The sequence below is a fragment of the Herpailurus yagouaroundi genome, unplaced genomic scaffold (assembly GCF_014898765.1).
Source record: "Herpailurus yagouaroundi ecotype Mexico unplaced genomic scaffold, PumYag 141, whole genome shotgun sequence".
NCBI lineage: Eukaryota > Metazoa > Chordata > Mammalia > Carnivora > Felidae > Herpailurus > Herpailurus yagouaroundi.
This window is the reverse complement of record NW_024412396.1, coordinates 27,038,681-27,057,980: the sequence shown is the minus strand read 5'-3', so window position 1 is coordinate 27,057,980 and position 19,300 is coordinate 27,038,681. Positions and strand designations below refer to the sequence as shown.

The 19,300-nt window shown below is 39.2% G+C and overlaps 2 protein-coding genes across 5 annotated transcripts in view; both read left to right on the top strand.

Moving 5' to 3' along the window:
* The window catches only part of SOS2 (SOS Ras/Rho guanine nucleotide exchange factor 2), a 91,742-nt gene extending 85,079 nt beyond the window's left edge, over positions 1 to 6,663 (top strand). For all 3 annotated transcript variants that reach the window (XM_040477079.1, XM_040477080.1, XM_040477078.1), the window contains 2 exons: positions 3,990 to 4,099; positions 4,932 to 6,663. In XM_040477079.1, the coding sequence (XP_040333013.1) occupies positions 3,990 to 4,099; positions 4,932 to 5,441 (620 nt within the window). In that variant the 3' untranslated portion in view covers positions 5,442 to 6,663. The remainder of the gene's footprint in view (positions 1 to 3,989; positions 4,100 to 4,931) is intronic.
* A 99-nt stretch (positions 6,664 to 6,762) lies between these two features.
* Positions 6,763 to 14,829, top strand: VCPKMT (valosin containing protein lysine methyltransferase). Of its 2 annotated transcripts, XM_040477083.1 has the most exons (6): positions 6,763 to 7,581; positions 7,679 to 7,789; positions 7,959 to 8,031; positions 8,848 to 8,967; positions 10,484 to 10,588; positions 13,710 to 14,829. In XM_040477083.1, the coding sequence occupies exons 1-6, from the start codon at positions 7,316 to 7,318 to the stop codon at positions 13,722 to 13,724; spliced, it is 690 nt and encodes a 229-aa protein (XP_040333017.1). In that variant the 5' UTR covers positions 6,763 to 7,315; the 3' UTR covers positions 13,725 to 14,829. The 2 variants fall into 2 exon arrangements, with proteins under 2 accessions (XP_040333017.1, XP_040333016.1); XM_040477082.1 differs by lacking the exon at positions 13,710 to 14,829 and having other exon boundaries at positions 10,484 to 11,009.
* Positions 14,830 to 19,300: the final 4,471 nt, after the last annotated feature.

Genomic DNA, 19,300 nt, shown 5'->3' with positions numbered 1-19,300 from the left:
TAATTTATGACCATAATACTTTTACTTATTTACCATGTCCACTTTCTCTCCCCAATGCAGAATATAAGCTCTGTAAAGACATGAATTTTTGCCTGTTGTGGTTCACTACTATATTGCCATAGTGCCTAGAACAGCGCCTGGCACTATAGCAGGTGCACAAGTATTTGTTGAATAAATGGATGGACGGATGGCAAAAAAATTGGAAGTAACTTACATAGCTAACTAATATTACAGAAATTGTTTAGTAAATTATCCTACATTCTAGTTTTAAACACTGAAGCTATTTAAAATGCTCACAAACACTAATCTTGTAGGGAAGTGGGGTTTTTTTTTTATCGTTTTTAAATTTTTTGAGATAGAGGTAGAGCAAGCTCATGAGTGGGGGAGGGGCAGAGAGAAAGGGAGACACAGAATCTGAGCAGGCTCCAGGCTCTGAGCTGTCAGTACAGAGCCAGGCATGGAGCTTGAACTCATAACCTGTGAGATCATGACCTGAGCCGAAGTCAGAGATTTAACCAACTGAGCCACCCAGGTGCCCCAAGGAAGTGTTCTTGATAGAAGAATAAAATTGTGTTGATGCTTCAGCAAGGATTGTTGACTGCCTGCTATGGAGAAGTATAACATAGTGGTTTTGTGGTCTGACTGTAGAGTCAGACCTATATTCAGAAGCTCTCACAGCTTTTCTACCATCATTTAGATATTTTCCACTTCCATGAGTGTGTGTTTCTGTAAGGAAGGGAAGACCCACTTAAGTCTGACTTAAACAGTAAAAAAAACATTCTGATTCACATAACTGGAAGTCTAGAGGAAAGCTACTTTAAGATTTGTTGAATCAGTGGCTGAGTGATGTTATCAAAGACCAGGTTTCAACTCTTCATTGTTTTGGCTAAATTACCAGCTTTATCTAAGACTGTTTTTCTTCAGGGTCATAAGAGTGGTAGCGGGAGCATAACAGTTTGTGTGCTTTGCTTCTTTATTCCATCAGGTAAGAAGAAAAGAGAGGTACAGAAAAGAGAGACAGACTGGCAGAGTACTTTTCCAGAAGGGCAAGGAACTTTGTTTTCAGTAGCTGCTAGCACATCTTCCAAATGTAAACTAGGTAACATGCCTTCAGCTAAACCAGTCACTGTGGCTGAAGGATTGGATTACTCTATTGATTTGGTCTAATCAGGCCCCATCTCCAGACTTAAGGGATAAGGTCAGCTTTCCCTGAAGCACAGGACTACATGTATAAAAGGAAGGTAGATTAGAAATCTGATCATGTTAAAAGAGTGAGTCCTGTGCCCCCTTCTTTGTTTTCCTTTTTACTTTTAAAAACATATTTATTATTGGGGCGGCTGGCTGGCTCAGTCATTAGAGCATGCAGCTCATGATCTTGGGTCATGATTTCAAGTCCCATGTTGGGCACAGAGCTTACTTTAAAAAAGTATTTATTATGGAAGTATAGTTGACATGCAGTATTATATTAGTTTCAGATATTCAACATAGTGATTTGACAGTTCTCTATATTGCTCCATGTTCACCATGTGTTGTTATAATATTGACTATATTCCCTATGCTGTTTTTTTCATCTCTTGGACTTATTTATGTTATAACTGGAAGTTTGTGCCTCTTAATCCCTTTCACCTATTTTGTCCATTCCCTTACCCTCCTCCCCTCTGGCAGCCACAGTCTGTTCTTTGTGTTTATGAGTCTGTTTCTGGCTTTTTTTTTTCCAGAACTCACATAAAAGTGAAATCATATGGTATTTGCTTTTTCTTTGTCTGACTTATCACTTAGCATACCCTCTTGGTCCATCCATATTGTCACAAATGGCAAGATCTCATTCTTTTTTGTGGCTGAGTAATATTCCAGTGTGTGTGTGTGTGTGTGTGTGTGTGTGTGTGTGCGCGCGCACACGCACGCACGCACATGCACCCCATATCTTCTTTATCCATTCATCTACTTTTTAAAATGTTTATTCATTTTTGAGAGAGACAGAGCATGAGTGGGGGAGGGGCAGAGAGAGGGAGACACAGAATCCAAAGCAGGCTTCAGACTCTGAGCTGTCAGCACAGAGCCCCACGCATGGCTTGAATCCATGAACTGTGAGATCATGACCTGAGCCAAAGTTGGACGCCCAACCAACTGAGCCACCCAGGCGTCCCTATCCATTCATCTATTGATGGATACTTGAGTTGCTTCTATATATTGGTTATTGTAAATAATGCTTCACTGAACACAGGGGTACATATATCTTTTTCAATTAGTGTTTTTTGTTTTCTTAGGGTAAATGCTCAGTAGTGGAATTACTGGATCATATGGTATTTCTATTTTTAATGTTTTGAGGAAACTCCATACTGTTTTCCACAGTGGATGCATCAGTTTACATTCCCACCAACAGTGCACAAGGATTCCCTTTTCTCCACATCCTCACCAACACTTGTTATTTCTCTGATTGGAGTTGGGTGCACTAGGCCAAATTGGCCAACTAAACCACATGAGATAGACTCACTATCACCAAGAGTAGTTTGCATCCAAAGACAGGGCAAAGGATGTTGGGCAGGCCAAAGGAATATATCCACAGCACATAGTGCTCTGCCTAACATCCCACAGCATCTGCCAAGACCCCATAGGCATACTTTTTCCACTACTGACACCCTGAGGTAACAAGACCCATGAGGTGACTGCAGAGTCACATGATCAGGTCAGCAGTTTTTTACGTGGAGTAATGAGATTGACATCTTTACTTGGATATTGCATAAGCAGTTCACACACAATGTGTTTAAAATTAAACTCGTCAATTTTCCCAACTAGTTCCTGTGAACTCAATCTTAGTATAATGATAAATGAGACATGGTCACTGCTTTTATAACAACTGTTTATGGAGAGAGATCAAATAGACTTGGTCCTTAACTATAGGCATTTTTGTCATATGAAAAACAAAACAAATAAATGAAAATAGTACTTTTTTAATGTTTGTTTATTTTGAGAGAGAGAGAGAGTGGAGGAGGGGCAGAGAGAGGGGGGGAGAGGGAATCCCAAGCAGGCTCCACACTGTCAGTGCAGAGCCTGATGCGGGGCTCAATCTCACATACCGTGAGATCATGACTTGAGCCAAAAATCAAGAGTCAGACACTTAACCGACTGAGCTGCCCTGGCGCCCCAGAAAACAGTTCATGCTCTATGTCTGTTTGGCATAGAATTTTCTCCTGAATACTTTATCATCTTGTAAATTCTCTTTAATGTGGTTATATAACATGTCCTTTATCAGTGAAAAACTTAATAAAGAGAAAGGGTTATTTGATACAACCTTACCTTTTGCTCTCCTATTTGGAGGTTTTATTACCTGTGTAGAAATGTATCTGATACTAGCTGCTTCAGAATTATGTATGATTATGTATGCTCTTTCTCTGGAAGTTACTACAGTATATACAAATATGTTTGTTTGTTTTAGCTTTTATTTTTTTTTTTTTTTTTTTTTAATTTTTTTTAACGTTTATTTATTTTTTTGGGACAGAGAGAGACAGAGCATGAACGGGGGAGGGGCAGAGAGAGAGGGAGACACAGAATCGGAAACAGGCTCCAGGCTCTGAGCCATCAGCCCAGAGCCCGACGCGGGGCTCGAACTCACGGACCGCGAGATCGTGACCTGGCTGAAGTCGGACGCTTAACCGACTGCGCCACCCAGGCGCCCCTGTTTTAGCTTTTAAAAAGCCTTTTGAGATACAGAATCTCATTATTAATTTTAATTAAATTGTATGTCTTCATGTAGCCATGGTACCTGCCATATATCAAGCACTACCACTGTACTAGTGCTTAGGGATACAAAAATAAATACACACTACCCTCAAAAAGCTTACGGTTTTTAGTGGAGTGGATAGGTAAACCAACCATCAGCTACAATACATTCTGACATTTGCTGTAGCAGAGTTGATACGTATTGAAATAAAGTCTTGTCTTATGATTGCACTGTGAATTGTGGTTAAACTAATCTTTTTTACCCCTAGAGTCTTTCTTCAGTTCATGTGGTAGTTTACATAAACTAAATGAAGAGCCACTGATTCCTCCTCCACTTCCTCCTCGAAAAAAGTTTGATCATGATGCTTCAAATTCCAAGGTAGTCAACAGGACTTAGGTTTGCCTTAACTTACTCAACTTATTCAAAGTTGTGAATCTTCAGAACAGTGCTTGTTCTTATAAGAAGTCTGTCGATTATAATTTGGCTACCCTTTAAGGTTTTAAAACACTTTGGTTTTATTTGAAAAATACTTTAAATAATTGCTTAATTCTTGGAATATTTTTTTCTAAAAAGAGGCTGGGCAGATTCACATATACTTAGAAGTATGTTTTCTTTCTGGTAGAAATGGAAAAAACTTTAGTATTCAAAGCATTCTTGAAACTTTAAACCAGCACTTCTCCAACTTTACTGCTTCAGAATCACCTGGGAGGCTTGTTAAAACCAGATTGCCAGAGTTTCTGATTGAGTAGGTCTAGGGTGGGGCACAACAATTTGCATTTTTTAACAAGTTCCCTACTGATGCTGGTGCTGCTGTCCCTGGATCACACTTTGAGAACCTCACTGGGGAAAGCAGAAGTAGATGACCAGAAAGCAGAAGCTAGGCATTAAGTCCCCTTGGAATTCTGTATTTTAATGTTCACAGAACTATACATCCTTTTTACTCACTTGCCTATTATAATTACAAGATAACCTGAGGCTTTATGTTCTAAGATTTCAATTAAAACATCTCATATATAAAAATATTAAACTGGGCCCCAAGTTATACTGGAAGTAACTTATTGATAAATCTGATCATTAAATTAGGTTAATCTATTTTGAACCTCTCAATTTAACTGAACACATAAGAATTTTTCAGTCTTTTGAAAGCTTTCTTAACAGATTTTTCAGGAGAATGGAGGTATAAGTTAATTTTTTTTTTTTTTTTTTTTAGGGAAATACGAAATCTGATGATGACCCCCCTGCTATTCCACCAAGACAACCTCCTCCTCCAAAGGTAAAACCCAGAGTTCCTGCTCCTACTGGTGCATTTGACGGGCCTCTGCATAGTCCACCTCCACCACCGCCGAGAGATCCTCTTCCTGATACCCCTCCACCAGTTCCCCTTCGGCCTCCAGAACACTTTATAAACTGTCCATTTAATCTTCAGCCACCTCCACTAGGACATCTTCACAGAGATCCAGAGTGGCTCAGAGACATTAGTACCTGTCCAAATTCACCAAATACTCCTCCTAGCACACCCTCTCCAAGAGTACCACGTCGATGCTATGCGCTCAGTTCCAGTCACAATAACCTTGCTCATCCTCAAGCTCCCCCTGTTCCACCAAGGCAGAATTCAAGCCCTCACCTACCAAAACTGCCACCAAAGACTTATAAACGGGAGCTTTCACACCCCCCATCGTACAGACTGCCTTTGCTAGAAAATGCAGAAACTCCTCAATGACCTTAGCCATATGTAGTCATTGACACTGGAATGGTATTTGTAAAGGTTTTTTTTTTTAATTTATTCAGAAAAAGGCATAGTATTTTAGTACTTTTTACAAATAATGCTCTTACAAAAATGCTACTGATCAAATAAGCTTTTAAAAATCCGAAAAATAAAAATACAGAAGTCCTTTACCATGATCCTCAGGTGATCAGTAGCATTGCCTTGTTTTGGATCCTCAGTGCTGCCAAAAGGCCAGTATAAAGAATTTATATTTGCACTGTAGACTCTGCTAAAATATGGTTTAAAGTGACATTGATTGCACTGAAAAAGGGGATAGTGCATTTGTGGAATTTTTCAAATTTGAGTAATAGATGCCTTTTTAAGGCAATGAATTTACACAGATTTAGGGGGTGTGTGGTATTACTGATTTTTAAAACTCTTTGACCATCTTCTAGTTTTTACTTCTAGTTTTTACATGTAGGAGAATTGTGAAAAACACCCATTGTTCTTAAACTCTTAAATGCCATGTCTTAAATGCCAGAATTTGCTGCTGAAGACAAAAATGAAAAATAGAATGAAAATAGTAGAATGCACTGTAAGTGTTTATTATTTTGTCACAATGTATACAGAGACTACCTAACCCAATCATAGAGGGAGAAAGGGCATGTATCTCATTCAGATGTGCCTTTTGTTTTTGCAGACTATGGTGTCTTTAGCTAATGAGTTGCCTATTGTTTTGGAAAACAAAGTTAATATGCCATGTATGTACAGTTTTGTTTATATTGTATATTTAAAGAGAATGCTAATAACCTATATAAATTTAAGTGACTCGAGGCCTATAATACAATCTGCTACTTTACTAATTCAGAAATTCAGAGGAAAAATTCTTATAGCATAGGAACCAACTGCTTTGCCCTCAAAACCTAGTAACTTTATAAATTTCATGTTAACTAAAAATTTTTAAAATATTTTTTTTTACATTGGTAACATTTAAACCAGCAAATACTTAAAGCTTTATTGAACTTTTTATTCAGAGAAGTGAATAAAACTTTTATTTGCCATTTGGACTCCTGGGTTCAAAGTGATGAAAAAGCGTGTTTTGCTAATAGTGTTGTAGCAGCAGTTGTAAAGTAGCCAAAAGCCACGTTGTTTATTTACTGGTCTGTGGCCTTTTACTGTGCTTTGTATCAGAGTTCTTAACAAGATTAATAAATTACCCCAGTCTTAATTTTTAAAAGATTTTTAAAGTATGTGTTTTCATTTTAAGAAACAAGGGGAGAGATTGTTGAGTTCTGTGGAAATAAATACACCTACATTATTTACAATATTTTGTGCAATTTACCTTACATAATCCCAAAGAATTTAAGTGATGTAAATTTTAGAAGGATTACTTTTGTCTTAACCTTCAAAATGCAGTCATCAAGCTTCCAGCAACTATTTTTATGCATTCAGATGAAAAATTAGAAACATGCTAGGGAACTCTTGATAAGGATTATAGCCTTCCTTGGTAGGATCTTGGAACCTGCCTGGGTTTAAGGCCAATAACTACCATGTGAACTAGTCTCCAGGTAAAAACACTCTGAGGTTGCCTTTGTTTTTTAAAGAGCAGTTTATAATCTTAGCTTTGGAAGAGTGATTTAAACTACCTGTTTGTTAGGCCTGACTTGTAATTGAGCGGAGTGAGGCAGACCAGCACGCTGGGGAAGCGGGTGGCCTCGTGTTCGACCACGCCCAGGTAACGCTGCCTTCCCGGCTTTGTGCCTTTGCGCACGCGCTGTGGAGCCCAACTTCGCCGCTAGGAGGCGCCGGGCCCTCTTCAGGTCGGCCCTTGGGGCGGTGCGTGTGGATGTGACGTCACCGCGCACGCCGCCTCTTGTTGCCGGGCAGCGATGGCGGCTACCCTGGAGTCCTCCGTGGAGGACCCACTGCGGAACTTTGTTCGAGTTTTGGAGAAGCGAGATGGCACAGTGTTACGACTGCAGCAGTATGGCTCTGGCGGCGTGGGCTGCGTTGTTTGGGATGCTGCCATTGTTCTTTCTAAGTACCTGGAAACGCCCGAGTTTTCCGGCGATGGGGCCCACGCTCTGAGCCGGCGGTCGGTGCTGGAACTGGGCTCTGGCACAGGGGCCGTGGGGCTCATGGCCGCTACCCTCGGGTAAGAGCTGGCAGGAGGGGGCGCCGCTTTGTTCGGGAAACCCACATTACTGGTTTACCATACTTGTGCCTACACCTCAATCCACCTTATTTTACAGGGCTGATGTTGTAGTCACAGATCTTGAAGAATTGCAAGATTTGCTGAAGATGAATATTAATATGAACGAGCATCTTGTCACTGGTTCTATTCAAGCCAAGGTACTGAAATGGTTTGTATGGCCTTTCAGCTTGTTTTAAGTAATGATTTGTAGTTTGCTTTAAATTGCATTTCACTAAAAGCATAGTTAATACGAAGGGGACTTTTCAGGCCTTGCTTATAAAAACTGTATTTTAAATTATTAAAGCAACAAATAAAATATTTGGTTGACATTTTTTAAGGGGGGAAGAAATAGAAGACTTGTCTTCTCCACCAGACTACATACTGATGGCCGACTGCATATACTACGAAGAGGTAAGTACTCAGTGGAGCGAAGTGCCCTTCCTTTAGAAGTGGTACCATGACTGGTGGATTTCATAGTGCACATTTCTTCCCATTTTAACATCTCTAAATGCTGGATATTTGTCCTAAAGTTGATGACACAGTAAAGAGAAAATAAGTTTTAAGGAACTGTATGTGTACACTCATGATAAACATATATACCTCTGAAACAGTTGAGAAAAGTGTCATGTGCATTTTACTAGAAGCTTCTGTAAGATTTTAAAAGGATTTTGCCATTTGGATGTTATGAAAAGCCAAGTTTTTTAAAGCTCTTCCTCGTGAACATGTTGACCATGACATTGAGAATTAAGTTGCTTTGTAAAGAATTCATTTTTCTGTGGCAAAATTATTCAGAATGATTTTTAAAAATCCGTTTGTATAGCATTGTGGGCATCACTCATTTTTAAAATAACGAGGGTTGAGCTAACTTATGTTCAAGGTATTGTCAGACTTGCCTTTGTGGGCAAAATCCTAAATTAAAATAGATTAAATAAAATTAATTTTTTAAGGGTGAAGTCAGTTCCATTTGTTTTCCCATGGGCATTCCAAAATGTAGCCACTTAACTCCTCTCTTTGGAAATTGAAATCAGTGTAATGGTTGATTAGTTAAGAGAAGTTTACCAGTCATTAGTTACAGAGCTTTAACCACGTGTACTTTGTTGGATTGATTCAAAGATGGATAAGTTGGAGGGGAATTATAATTACTCTCCACTTCCCCTGCCCCCTTTGTATAGTAAAAATATAAATTTTTAAAACTCATAAATAAAAACTATATCCTTTTTTGAACAGTCTTTGGAGCCATTGTTGAAAACTCTAAAAGATCTTAGTGGATTTGAGACTTGTATTATATGTTGTTATGAACAACGAACTATGGGAAAAAATCCAGAAATTGAGAAAAAGTATTTTGAGGTAAGTACTGTACTAGATATGTTTTTGTACTGATTACCCTTCTGTGAGGCTGTATGTGACTGTGTGTTCAAGTATATTATGGTACTCTTGAGTGGGGAAAACATTCTGGTTGTATGAACCCAAGCAGAGGATCTTTCATTGCCCACCATTCTATTAAGCCTTCCACTCTTTTCATCTTTTCTAATCCTTTATTTCTTTTTCTTTCTAATTAGGTGATCTAGTATTTAGAGAACAATCTAAAATAATGTTTCTTGATTAAACACTGTGCTAGCTTTGGGGAACATATTGATGTATGTATTACTTTTGGAGTATACATCATGGAAACATTGATATGTGATATGTTTTTACCTCTGTGGTTTTCTCTATGTTTTTATGAAAGCATTGACCAAGATATCGTATCTGCCTTTTTTTTTTTTTTTTAAGTTTACTTATTTATTTTGAGAGAGAGTGAGCAGGGGAGAGGCAGAGAGAGAGTAAGAGAGAGAATCCCAAGCAGGCTCCCTGCTGTCAGGGCAGAGCCCAGCGTGGGGCTCAATCCCAAGAACCCATGAACTGTGAAATCATGACCTGAGCTGAAATCAGGAGTCAGACACTTAACTGACTGAGCCACCCATGTGTCCTGGAAGAAAACCTATCTACTTTCAGTTTCTTCCTCTCTCCCTGTCCCTCCCCCTCTCCCCCTCTCCCCCTCCCCGTCTCCCTCTCCCCCCTCCCCCTCTCCCTTTTTACTTTTTACTTTTAAATAAAGATTCACACAAAGTTGCAAGAATAGTATATAGAGTCCCATGTATCTTTCACCCATCTCCCCCTGGTTGTCACCCAAACGCTTTTGATGGGCAAAAATCCATCACTTTACAAGTGACTCCTCTTGAGGGTACATCTACACAGCCCTGAAAGGACTACTTTACTTAAATGAGAAAACAAATATATGACTCTGCCTCAGATATGTGCTAAAATGGTTTATATTTTTCTTGACAATTAAAGTTAATGACCTTTTGAGAGTATAATTGAAAATTTTATATTGCTAAACTGTTTCATTTGATTTAAAACACATGTACAGGAGCGCCTGGGTGGCGCAGTTGGTTAAGCGTCCGACTTCAGCCAGGTCACGATCTCGCGGTCCGTGAGTTCGAGCCCCCCGTCGGGCTCTGGGCTGATGGCTCAGAGCCTGGAGCCTGTTACCGATTCTGTGTCTCCCTCTCTCTCTCTGCCCCTCCCCTGTTCATGCTCTGTCTCTCTCTGTCCCAAAAATAAATAAACGTTGAAAAAAAAAATTAAAAAAAAAATAAAACACATGTACAATGCACATATATCCAGTGCTCGGCTCACTTTTTCATGTGTATACACCCAAGCAACCACCACCCTACATAAAGCTGTAGAACACTTTTACGACCTCAGAAGGCTCCTACATGCCCTTCCCTAGTCAGTACTCTAAAATTAACCATCATTCTGACTTCTGTCACCACAGGACACTTCATATTACTGAATTTAAAGTATATCTCTTTTAAATTTATAGCTACTCCAACTAGACTTTGACTTTGAAAAAATTCCTTTGGAGAAACATGATGAAGAATATCGAAGCGAAGATATTCATATTTTATACATCAGAAAGAAAAAACTGGTAAATATATTCCTAGCTCCTTTATCCTCTGAGGAGATTTCATTAGCTGGGCATGGTCTCTGAGCTAATGTGTGGTGTAGATGTTGATTGTGATGTGGGGAAACTGCTCTGATAACTCACTGAACTAAGGCACTTTCAGTGTTAAGATAATCTCCCTGGATTCTTCCTTTAAAATTAGGCAGGCTGCTTTTATAAAGGTCCTTTCCATCTGTAAATAATAGAGATTTATAATTGGGCATCAGCTTAAGCAAGGAACTCAGCTCAGCTATTTATAAGTTTGTATTGTCTCTTATTAGTTCTGACTTTTGTGAACTTTCTCCAGTCATTCAAAATTTGTTTTAAATTTATTTATTTTGAGTGAGGGAGGGAGGGGCAGAGAGAGAGGGAGAGAGAAAATTCCAAGCAGGCTCTGCACTGTTGTCAGCACAGAGCCCAACTCGCGGCTCAGACTCACGAACTGTGAGATCATGACCTGAGCCGAAGTTGGATGCTTAACTGACTGAGCCACCCAGGCGCCCCAAATTCTTTTAAATTGTCAGAGTAAAATATAATAAGGTAGGTCTGTACAGTAAATAAAAATGCACTCTGTTAAATAGAATTTATGTATGTTTCCCTTTTTTGTTGCTTTCTTTACCTGTTACAGTAATTCTATTTTATGCAAGTTGCCTCTGTGATGCCTAGAGTTTGAACCTGCAGAAAGGAAGAATTGTGTCTCATCCATTTTTGTATCACCTTCTGTATATGTGACTAGTATAAAGCAAAGACATGGTCAAGTTTATGCATTAAAGATGCTTAATGTAGTAAATCCCACTTGTTTCTGTTCTCTTTGCTTTGATTGAATTTGTTGATGAAGTTTTCCCATTATGTGAATTCTAGCCAAAAGCAAATAACTTGCAATTTGGGAGATCAAGGCTAGGTGTTAGGACTATAAAGAAAGAGGACTAGTGGGGTTAGTAATTCAGATCCACTAACTTTTATTTGGCATGGTGCTGGAGATATAAAGATAATTTAAAAATGTTTTAGGTCTTAAGGAATGTGGTTTTAGCTCAGGCTGTTGTACAGGGTTTTTGTTTGTTTAAAGGTTTATTTTTAGGGGTACCTGGGTGGCTCAGTGGTTAAGCATCCAACTGTTGATTTCAGCTCGTGTCACAATCTCATGGTTTGTGAAATTGAGCCCTGCATCAGGCTCTGTGCTGATAGCACGGAGCCCGCTTGGGATTCTCTCTCTCCCTCTCTCTCTGCCCCTCCCCAGCTCACGTTCTCCCTGTCTCTCTCAGAATAAATAAACATTTAAAAGGAGAAGAAAAAAAAGATTTATTTTTGAGTAATCTCTGCACCCACCATGGGGCTCAAACTTACAATACCAAGATCAGGAGTCACATGCTCTACCAACTGAGCCAGCCAGGTGCCCTCATGGTGTAGTTTTGAAAGTAGGATTTTTTTGAGGCATAAAGATTTTGTGTTTCCTAAATGTACAGGCTTCCTTTTTTTTCCCCCCAAAGAATAACTTTTTTTTTTTTTTTTTTAATTGTTAATTGTTACAGAGCACAAGCAGGGGTCGGGGAAGAGAAATCCCACAAGCATGAGCAGGGGAGGGGCAAAGCAAGAGGGAAAGTGAATCCCTAGTGGGCTCCACACTGGGGCCCAACAGGCTTGATCTCACAGCTGTGAGATCATGACCTAAGCAGAAATCAAGAGTCAGAAGCTCAACCAACCGAGCCACCCAGGGTCCCTGAGAGAGAGAGAGAGAGAGAGAGAGAGAGAGAATCTTAAGCTCCACACTCAGTGCAGAGCCTGATGCAGGATTCAATCCCACAACCCTGGGATCATGACCTGAGTAGCTCAAGAGTCCAGTGCTCAACCCACTGAACCACCCAGATGCCCCAGAATCAGTTTCTTTTGAAAAAGTTGGTAACATTCACACACCATAAAATTCACCCTTTTAAAATGTACAATGCACTGGTTTTATAGTATACTCACAGAGTTGCACAGCTGTCACCACTTTTTAATTCTAAACGTTTTTATCACCTCACAAAGAAACCCCATACCTATTAGCAGTCACTTCCTATTCCTGCCTCTCCCTAGCCCTTGGCAACCACCAGTCTGTTCTCTATGGATTTTCCTATTCTGAACATTTCATATAAATGGAACCACACACTGTGTGGCTTCCTGTATCTGGCTTCTAACAGCACAGTGTTTTTAAGGTTTACCCATGTTGGAGCCTACATCATCACTTAACTCCTTACAGTTTTTTTTAGGTATAATATGTTTTTTTAATATAGTTTTAATATTTCTTTGCATGCATATACTACACCTTATCCATTCATCACTTGATAGGCATTTCAGTCGTTTTCACTTTTTGGCTATAATGAATAATACTATTATGAGTATTCATGTGAGAATTTTTGTGTGATCTGTGTTTTCAGATCTCTTGGGTATGTACCTTAGAGTAGAATTGCTGGGTTATATGGGAATTCTGTTTAACTTTTTGAGGAATTAATAAACTGTATTCCAAAGCTGCTGTATCACTTTACGTTCCCACCAGCAATAGCTGAGGGTTCTAATTTCTTTGTATCCTCACCAACACTTGTCATTGTCAATTTTTTGATTCTAGCCATCTTAGTAGGTATGAAGTAGTATCTCATTGTGGTTTTTATTTTCATTTCCCAAGTAACTAATGATGTTGAATATCTTTTCATGTACTTACTGGCCATTTGTATATCTTTACAAAAGTACTTTGCCTGTTTTTAAATTGGGTCGTCTTTTTATCGTTGAGTTGTAACAGTTCTTTATATATTTTGGATACTAGACCCTTACCAGAACGTGACTTGCAAATACTTTCTCTCATTCTGTGAGTTGTCTTTTTTTCTTGATAGTATGTCCTTTGAAGCACAGAGCTTTTTAATTTTGATGATGTCCAGTGTATGTCATTTTTCTTTGGTTGCTTGCATTTAGGTATCAGCAACGAACCATCTCCAAAAATTATGCATGGCTATTCCTTTGAATTGCATTTAGCCATTACTAGGCATATTACCTAGTATTAAGTACCCAGTAAGTACTTAAAGTTTCTTTTTAGAAAGCGTCTTTAAAGTTTTAAAGTTTCTTTTTTTTTTTCTTATAGAAATCTCCATCGTGAAATCTTTAGTCATCTTACCCAAGTCTCTAACAACCTGGGTAAGCTAAAGATGTGAGTGGAGCATGTGAATACAGCATGGGAAGATTGTGTTCACAGATTATTCCAGCATGTCCGTAGAGATTTGATATATAAATGAAAACTACCATGGGCTGCCTGCAATTCGAAAAATGATTACTGACTGCCTGCCTGCCATTGGGCCTGAAATCCAACTTAGTTTACTTTTAGCTCAGCATCAGGTTCTGCTTAAAAGAAAATTGCACATCAGTCACTCCTCAAATGAAAATAGGTATTGCGATTTGCCAAAGTCTGCCAGAAATAAACAGTGAAGCAGCATAACCATGACTTGGTGTATCTTCAGGAAACCAGGGATAAATTGATCCAATTTCTAAAGAGAGACATCTATTACTATGTAATTATGTTTAAATTGAAACTAGTAAAATTTAGTTGTCTTCAAGATAGATAAATCTAAAAAAAGATTTTTATTTTAACATAATTCTGCAGTAGTTTTATATATACCTTCCACTTCATTGCTGTTATTAAGATAGCTTTAGTATTTAAATTTTCTTTTATTTAAAAAAACAAAAATACTGTTTTCTATATTTAAATTAGCCAAAGTTTTATTCTTTTCCTCCACCATACATGTCTATGTGAGTTGGATAGTAAATTATACTGTAATGAGTTGGTAAGAATGAAAGTAAGAAATCAGGAGTGGGGAAAGGTATCTTTACAGAATCTTCCATTTGAGAATGGAGTGAGAATAAAAAGCCCACTTTCAGGCTTGTGCACTTATGTGGCTCTTGCACTTCTCCTTGTGTGTATCTTCTAGGAAAATGACTAAAATCACTGGTGTTTTTACATGGAACAGAGAAAGTTTTTAAGTAACTACACATGTAGTTCTGTATACATTTAGCAAATGATTTTGGTTCTGTGTCATCTGTTTTATGTTAGTGATGGTAATCATCTGCTCAGACTCGGATCTGTCAAGGACTTCAGTCATACCAGTTGTGAAGAATAATACTAACTGGATGGGATTCTGGTACTTACAGGCATTGGTGCTTGGTGGCACATTTTATGTATTAAAATAAACATTGTTTTTGAGACCCTGTGATTTTGTGAATGTTTCAGAGATAGTTTTGAAGAAAATTAATGTCTAAAGCAGGCTTTCCAGCAAAAGAACCATTCTTTCCTCCAGGCTTCCTTCAGTCTTTAAAATTTGTTTTGCTGTTCTTTCTCAAAATACATTGTTCATACTGCCCTTAGCATTTTATTAAGCAGTTTACTAAACAGTGTAAACTAAATATATGATACTTTGTTAGTTACAGATAGCACCAGTTATTATCAGTGAAGTCTATTTAGCCTTTTTGGTAACGTTGTAGAACTTGTAAAAGTAAGTCTGACATTGACCAGCTATAGTGATCCACCCAGATTCCTCAGATCCCTGTTCACCCTCCTCCCCTGTTCACTATGCTTCTAATACTCAGTACCTCCAGGTCTTCGGCCTGAAGTGCTCCTTGACATTTCTGTATGAAAGCCCAGCTCCTTTACCTCACATAGGTGTACGTTTACACTCCGGAACTCTCTGGAGGAGCTGGGTTGAGGTCAGCCTCTACCGCTTGGTCAGAATCACCCCTTTGCTTGGGCGTGCTTCCTTCCCTGTCCTATTCCCACTCCTTACTTCCTTAATAAGTCATTCGCATACATTCATTGACATCTGTTCCAGAGAACTGACGTAAGTTACTGACTGCAGATTTAAGTAATTTGTAACATTAAATCATGGGATTTTTCTTTTCCTATTCTGGAGTAAGACCAAAACAGAGACTAAAAGGTACCAAGGTAGCAAGTCTCCACGTTGTAAGATCAGGGCACCACTGGTGGTTAGGACCCATGAGCACTGCAGGGCTTACCAAGGGCTGCCGGTTTGTGGAACGCCCTGTCCCGAACCACCATTCCACAGACAGCTGGGAGGCTAGGGAGAGGCAGTGTTGGGGAATGGGATTTAGTCCTTTGGGCTATCATGAGAGAAGGGACAGGGAGCATCTGTACTCAGAAACCACGAGAGGGAGGCCTAAGGGAACAATTCAGGATGCCTTTAAGAAGGGAACCCAGCATTTTCTCCACCTGGTTGGATTTGTGTTTACTCAGCAGGTTAGCATATCTGCGTTGCTATTCCAGAGCACAGGAATAGAATTGGAGGGCGGGGGCTGCCAGGCAGAGAGGTATTAAAGATGGGTCCTGTCAGCCTAAGAGTTGGAGGCTGAAGGACGTGTGCAGTCACATGAGGAAGTTCAGGGGCAGGTGCTATAAATGAGAGAGGTGTGATGCCAGGGACTGGGGATCAGCCAGAATGCAGCCAACTCTCAAACCTCCAGGGACTGCCAGGGCTGGGTTGTAGGGGAGGGGAAGGAGGGGTTGCCACTGTGCACTGTGAAACCCATAGGCCCGTTATCAGCATGCAGTTGTCGCCAATTAGGGAGCCCCTTTTGTAAAGCAGTGATTCTCAAACTAGGCTGCATGTGGAATCACCTAGAAAATTAAAAGCAAACAAAAGCCATGTTCAGGTACCAGTTCAATTAAGTAAGAGGCATGGCATTTTTGTCAAAGGGCTCCAGGTGGTTTGGGTGTTTGGTCTAAATTGGGATCCACTGCGTTCCAGCATCTACTTCCCAAGAGAAAGAGAGCAGAGAAAAAGGAGGAGAAATAAGAAAACAACCCATCCATGATTAGAGTGGGCCTGTACTGCATAGGGAAGGAAAGAGCTTTGAATGCAATGTGGACTGGTCTGTGAACTAGGGTTTAAACAGGACTGAACTTTAGAAACTATTTACCTGAAAATTTAGAGAATCCGACAAGGGGAAGGTGATGCTACTCAAGAGGAAAGGGGAGGGGAGTTCGATAGTTGGAAAAAGGAAATTGTTGCAGGTCAGTCTCCAATGACTTGAGTCTCCCCTGCATACCAGTTAAAACTAAAGTTTCTTGAGGTTGCATAACTTGAATCTCAATCAGGTATGGTTCATAACCAAAGTGTGATAAACTTGGGAGTGAAGTTAGGTTATTTTTAATTATTTTAGGAAATATTAACCCAGAATGATTGTTACTGGGATTTTTTTTACACAGCTGCTGTTTTTTTCTTGCCAGATGATACCAAATGCAATATTATAACTCAGACTATAAATGCTCTATTAATTTAAAGAAGCGTGGGTTATAGAAATAGGACTGTTGTTCTCAAGTTTCCCTGTAGATGGCATTGCTTGACTTTGTCTTTAAACAGTTTATAAAAAGAAAGTTGCTAAAATAGAATATTTTGAATTAGAATCACACTTGCATTTTAAAGGAGAACCAAATTAGACTTTAAAGAATAAACATACCTGGGTGGCTCAGTCGGTAGAACATCCAACCCTTGATCTCAGGGTCATGAGTTCAAACTCTACATTGGGTGTGGAGCCTACTTAAAAATAAATAAATAAAATAAACCTACCTATCATGAGTTGTTTTCCAGTATAACATGGTTGTCTTAGTGTGTTTGGGCTGCTGGAACAAAATATCCCAGACTGGAAGGCTTATAAACAACAGAAATTTATTTCTCATGGTTCTGGAGGCTGGAAGTCCAAGATCAAGGCAGCTTCCAGGTCCAAGATCAACTTCCTCATAGGCAGCTGTCTTCTCATGGTAACTGCACATGGCAGAAGGGACAAAGGATTCCCCTGGGGTCTCTTTTATAGGGCACTGATCCCACTTTTGAGAGCTTCATCCTCACGACCTACTCATCTCTCAAATGCCCACCTCCAAATACCATCACATTGGGGGAATAAGTTTTAACATAAGATTTTGGGCTGGGCGAGGGGAGCACAAACTTTCAGACCATAACAACAGTGTAAGTAAAGTGGAATTTTTTCTTATAAAATTATATTTGATTTATCGTGATGTCTATCGCATTCTTTTTCTTTAAAGTTTATTCATTTTGAGAGAGCACTTGCGCAAAGTGAGGGAGGGGAAGAGAGAAGGAGAGAGAGAAAATCCCAAGCAGGCTTCACACTGTCGGTGCACAGCTTGATGCAGGGCTCAAACCCACTAACCATGAGATTATGACCTGAGACTAAGTCGGAAGCTTAGCTGATTGAGCCACCCAGGTGCCCCGATTGCATTCTGATATACCTTTTGAATTTCTGAGTGTTATTCCTAAAGCTACAGAAATTGCAATTCATAAACCATTTTCCTGCTATTGATATCTTCTGTGAGAGACACTTAAGAAACTAAATTAGTTGGTCAAGTTCTGAAAAATTGACCTTGAAAGTACCTTTTATATAATGCATGATTTTATGTTTGAGGTACTTGAACCTTCTAATTAATTTTAATTAGCTTTTCAAACCAGTGTACTTTCCTCACTAGAGTAATAAGTAGCTTTTGCATCACAAGACTGAAGCTCTGTCTGGCTGTACCATCGTCCTGTAGGCTTAGGCCAGCTTCTTGACATTCAGTTTCTCTTTCTCCTCAAGGAACATCAGGGTTTGAAAGAGTTTTTGATTCGTTGATAATAAACATTGTAAAAGTAGAATATTCAGTTCTCATACCATGGAGACCTTCAAGCTAATTCAAATACAGAAAAAAAAATGTGGCAACAAAATCTGACTGAAAAGTAATGGAAAAGCAAAGTTTTCACTTTACATAGTTTTGAGTAAGAAAGCAGTGAATTCTTAAACCATTTACACCAGTTAGGTAGGTTAAAACTGTTACATACTTGGAGTCATTTAAGACATTGTCTTAGGTTCTTAAGTATTAGTTGGAGTTTTGTGAAGATCTAGTGAGCCCATCAATTGTGAGATAGATTTTATGTAAATTTTTATTAACAAGATAGTTTCCAAACAATAGACTTAAAAATGTGTTAGAGCAAATTATCTCCATGATAATGTTTTTTTCATGCATTCTGAAAACCATGTGTCAGCACAGGCCTAGAGACCAGATTATCTTGGCTTGAATTCCAGTTCTGCCATTTACTAGCTGTGTGACCTTGAGGAAGTTATTTAAACTCCGTGTGCTTGATTTCTCATATGTAAGATTGGGATCATAATAGTATCCACCGAATAGTTTGCCATGGGGATTAAGTCAGTTTAATATGTGAAATGCACTCATGTGCCTGGCACGTAGTAAGTGTTCAATATATATTGTGATTATAGTAGAGGTGGAATTACTTTACATGTAGGGACTAGGAAAATGTGTATGGTAGAAATCTATTTTTATCTATATGACAGTATAAAATCTGGACATCTGTTTGAGAGTATAGGATCCGTGTAAACATCACTCCCCCATCATGGTGGGAATGGTGGTTGGGGTAGGAGGAGGTTGAGAGCACTGTTTCACAGCACTGTTATTTGAACACGTAAGCAATTTTAGAAAAAGGAAGAAAATGGACTGGAAGAAAAACATTTGTTTGCTGTTTGTGTGGTTTTTTTTTTTAATATTTTATTTATTTTTGAGAGAGTGTGTGAGTGGGAGAGCGGCAGAGAGGGAGACAGAGAATCCCAAGCAGGCTCCCTCTTGTCAGGGCAAAGCCCAACGTGGGGCTCGAACCCACAAACCAT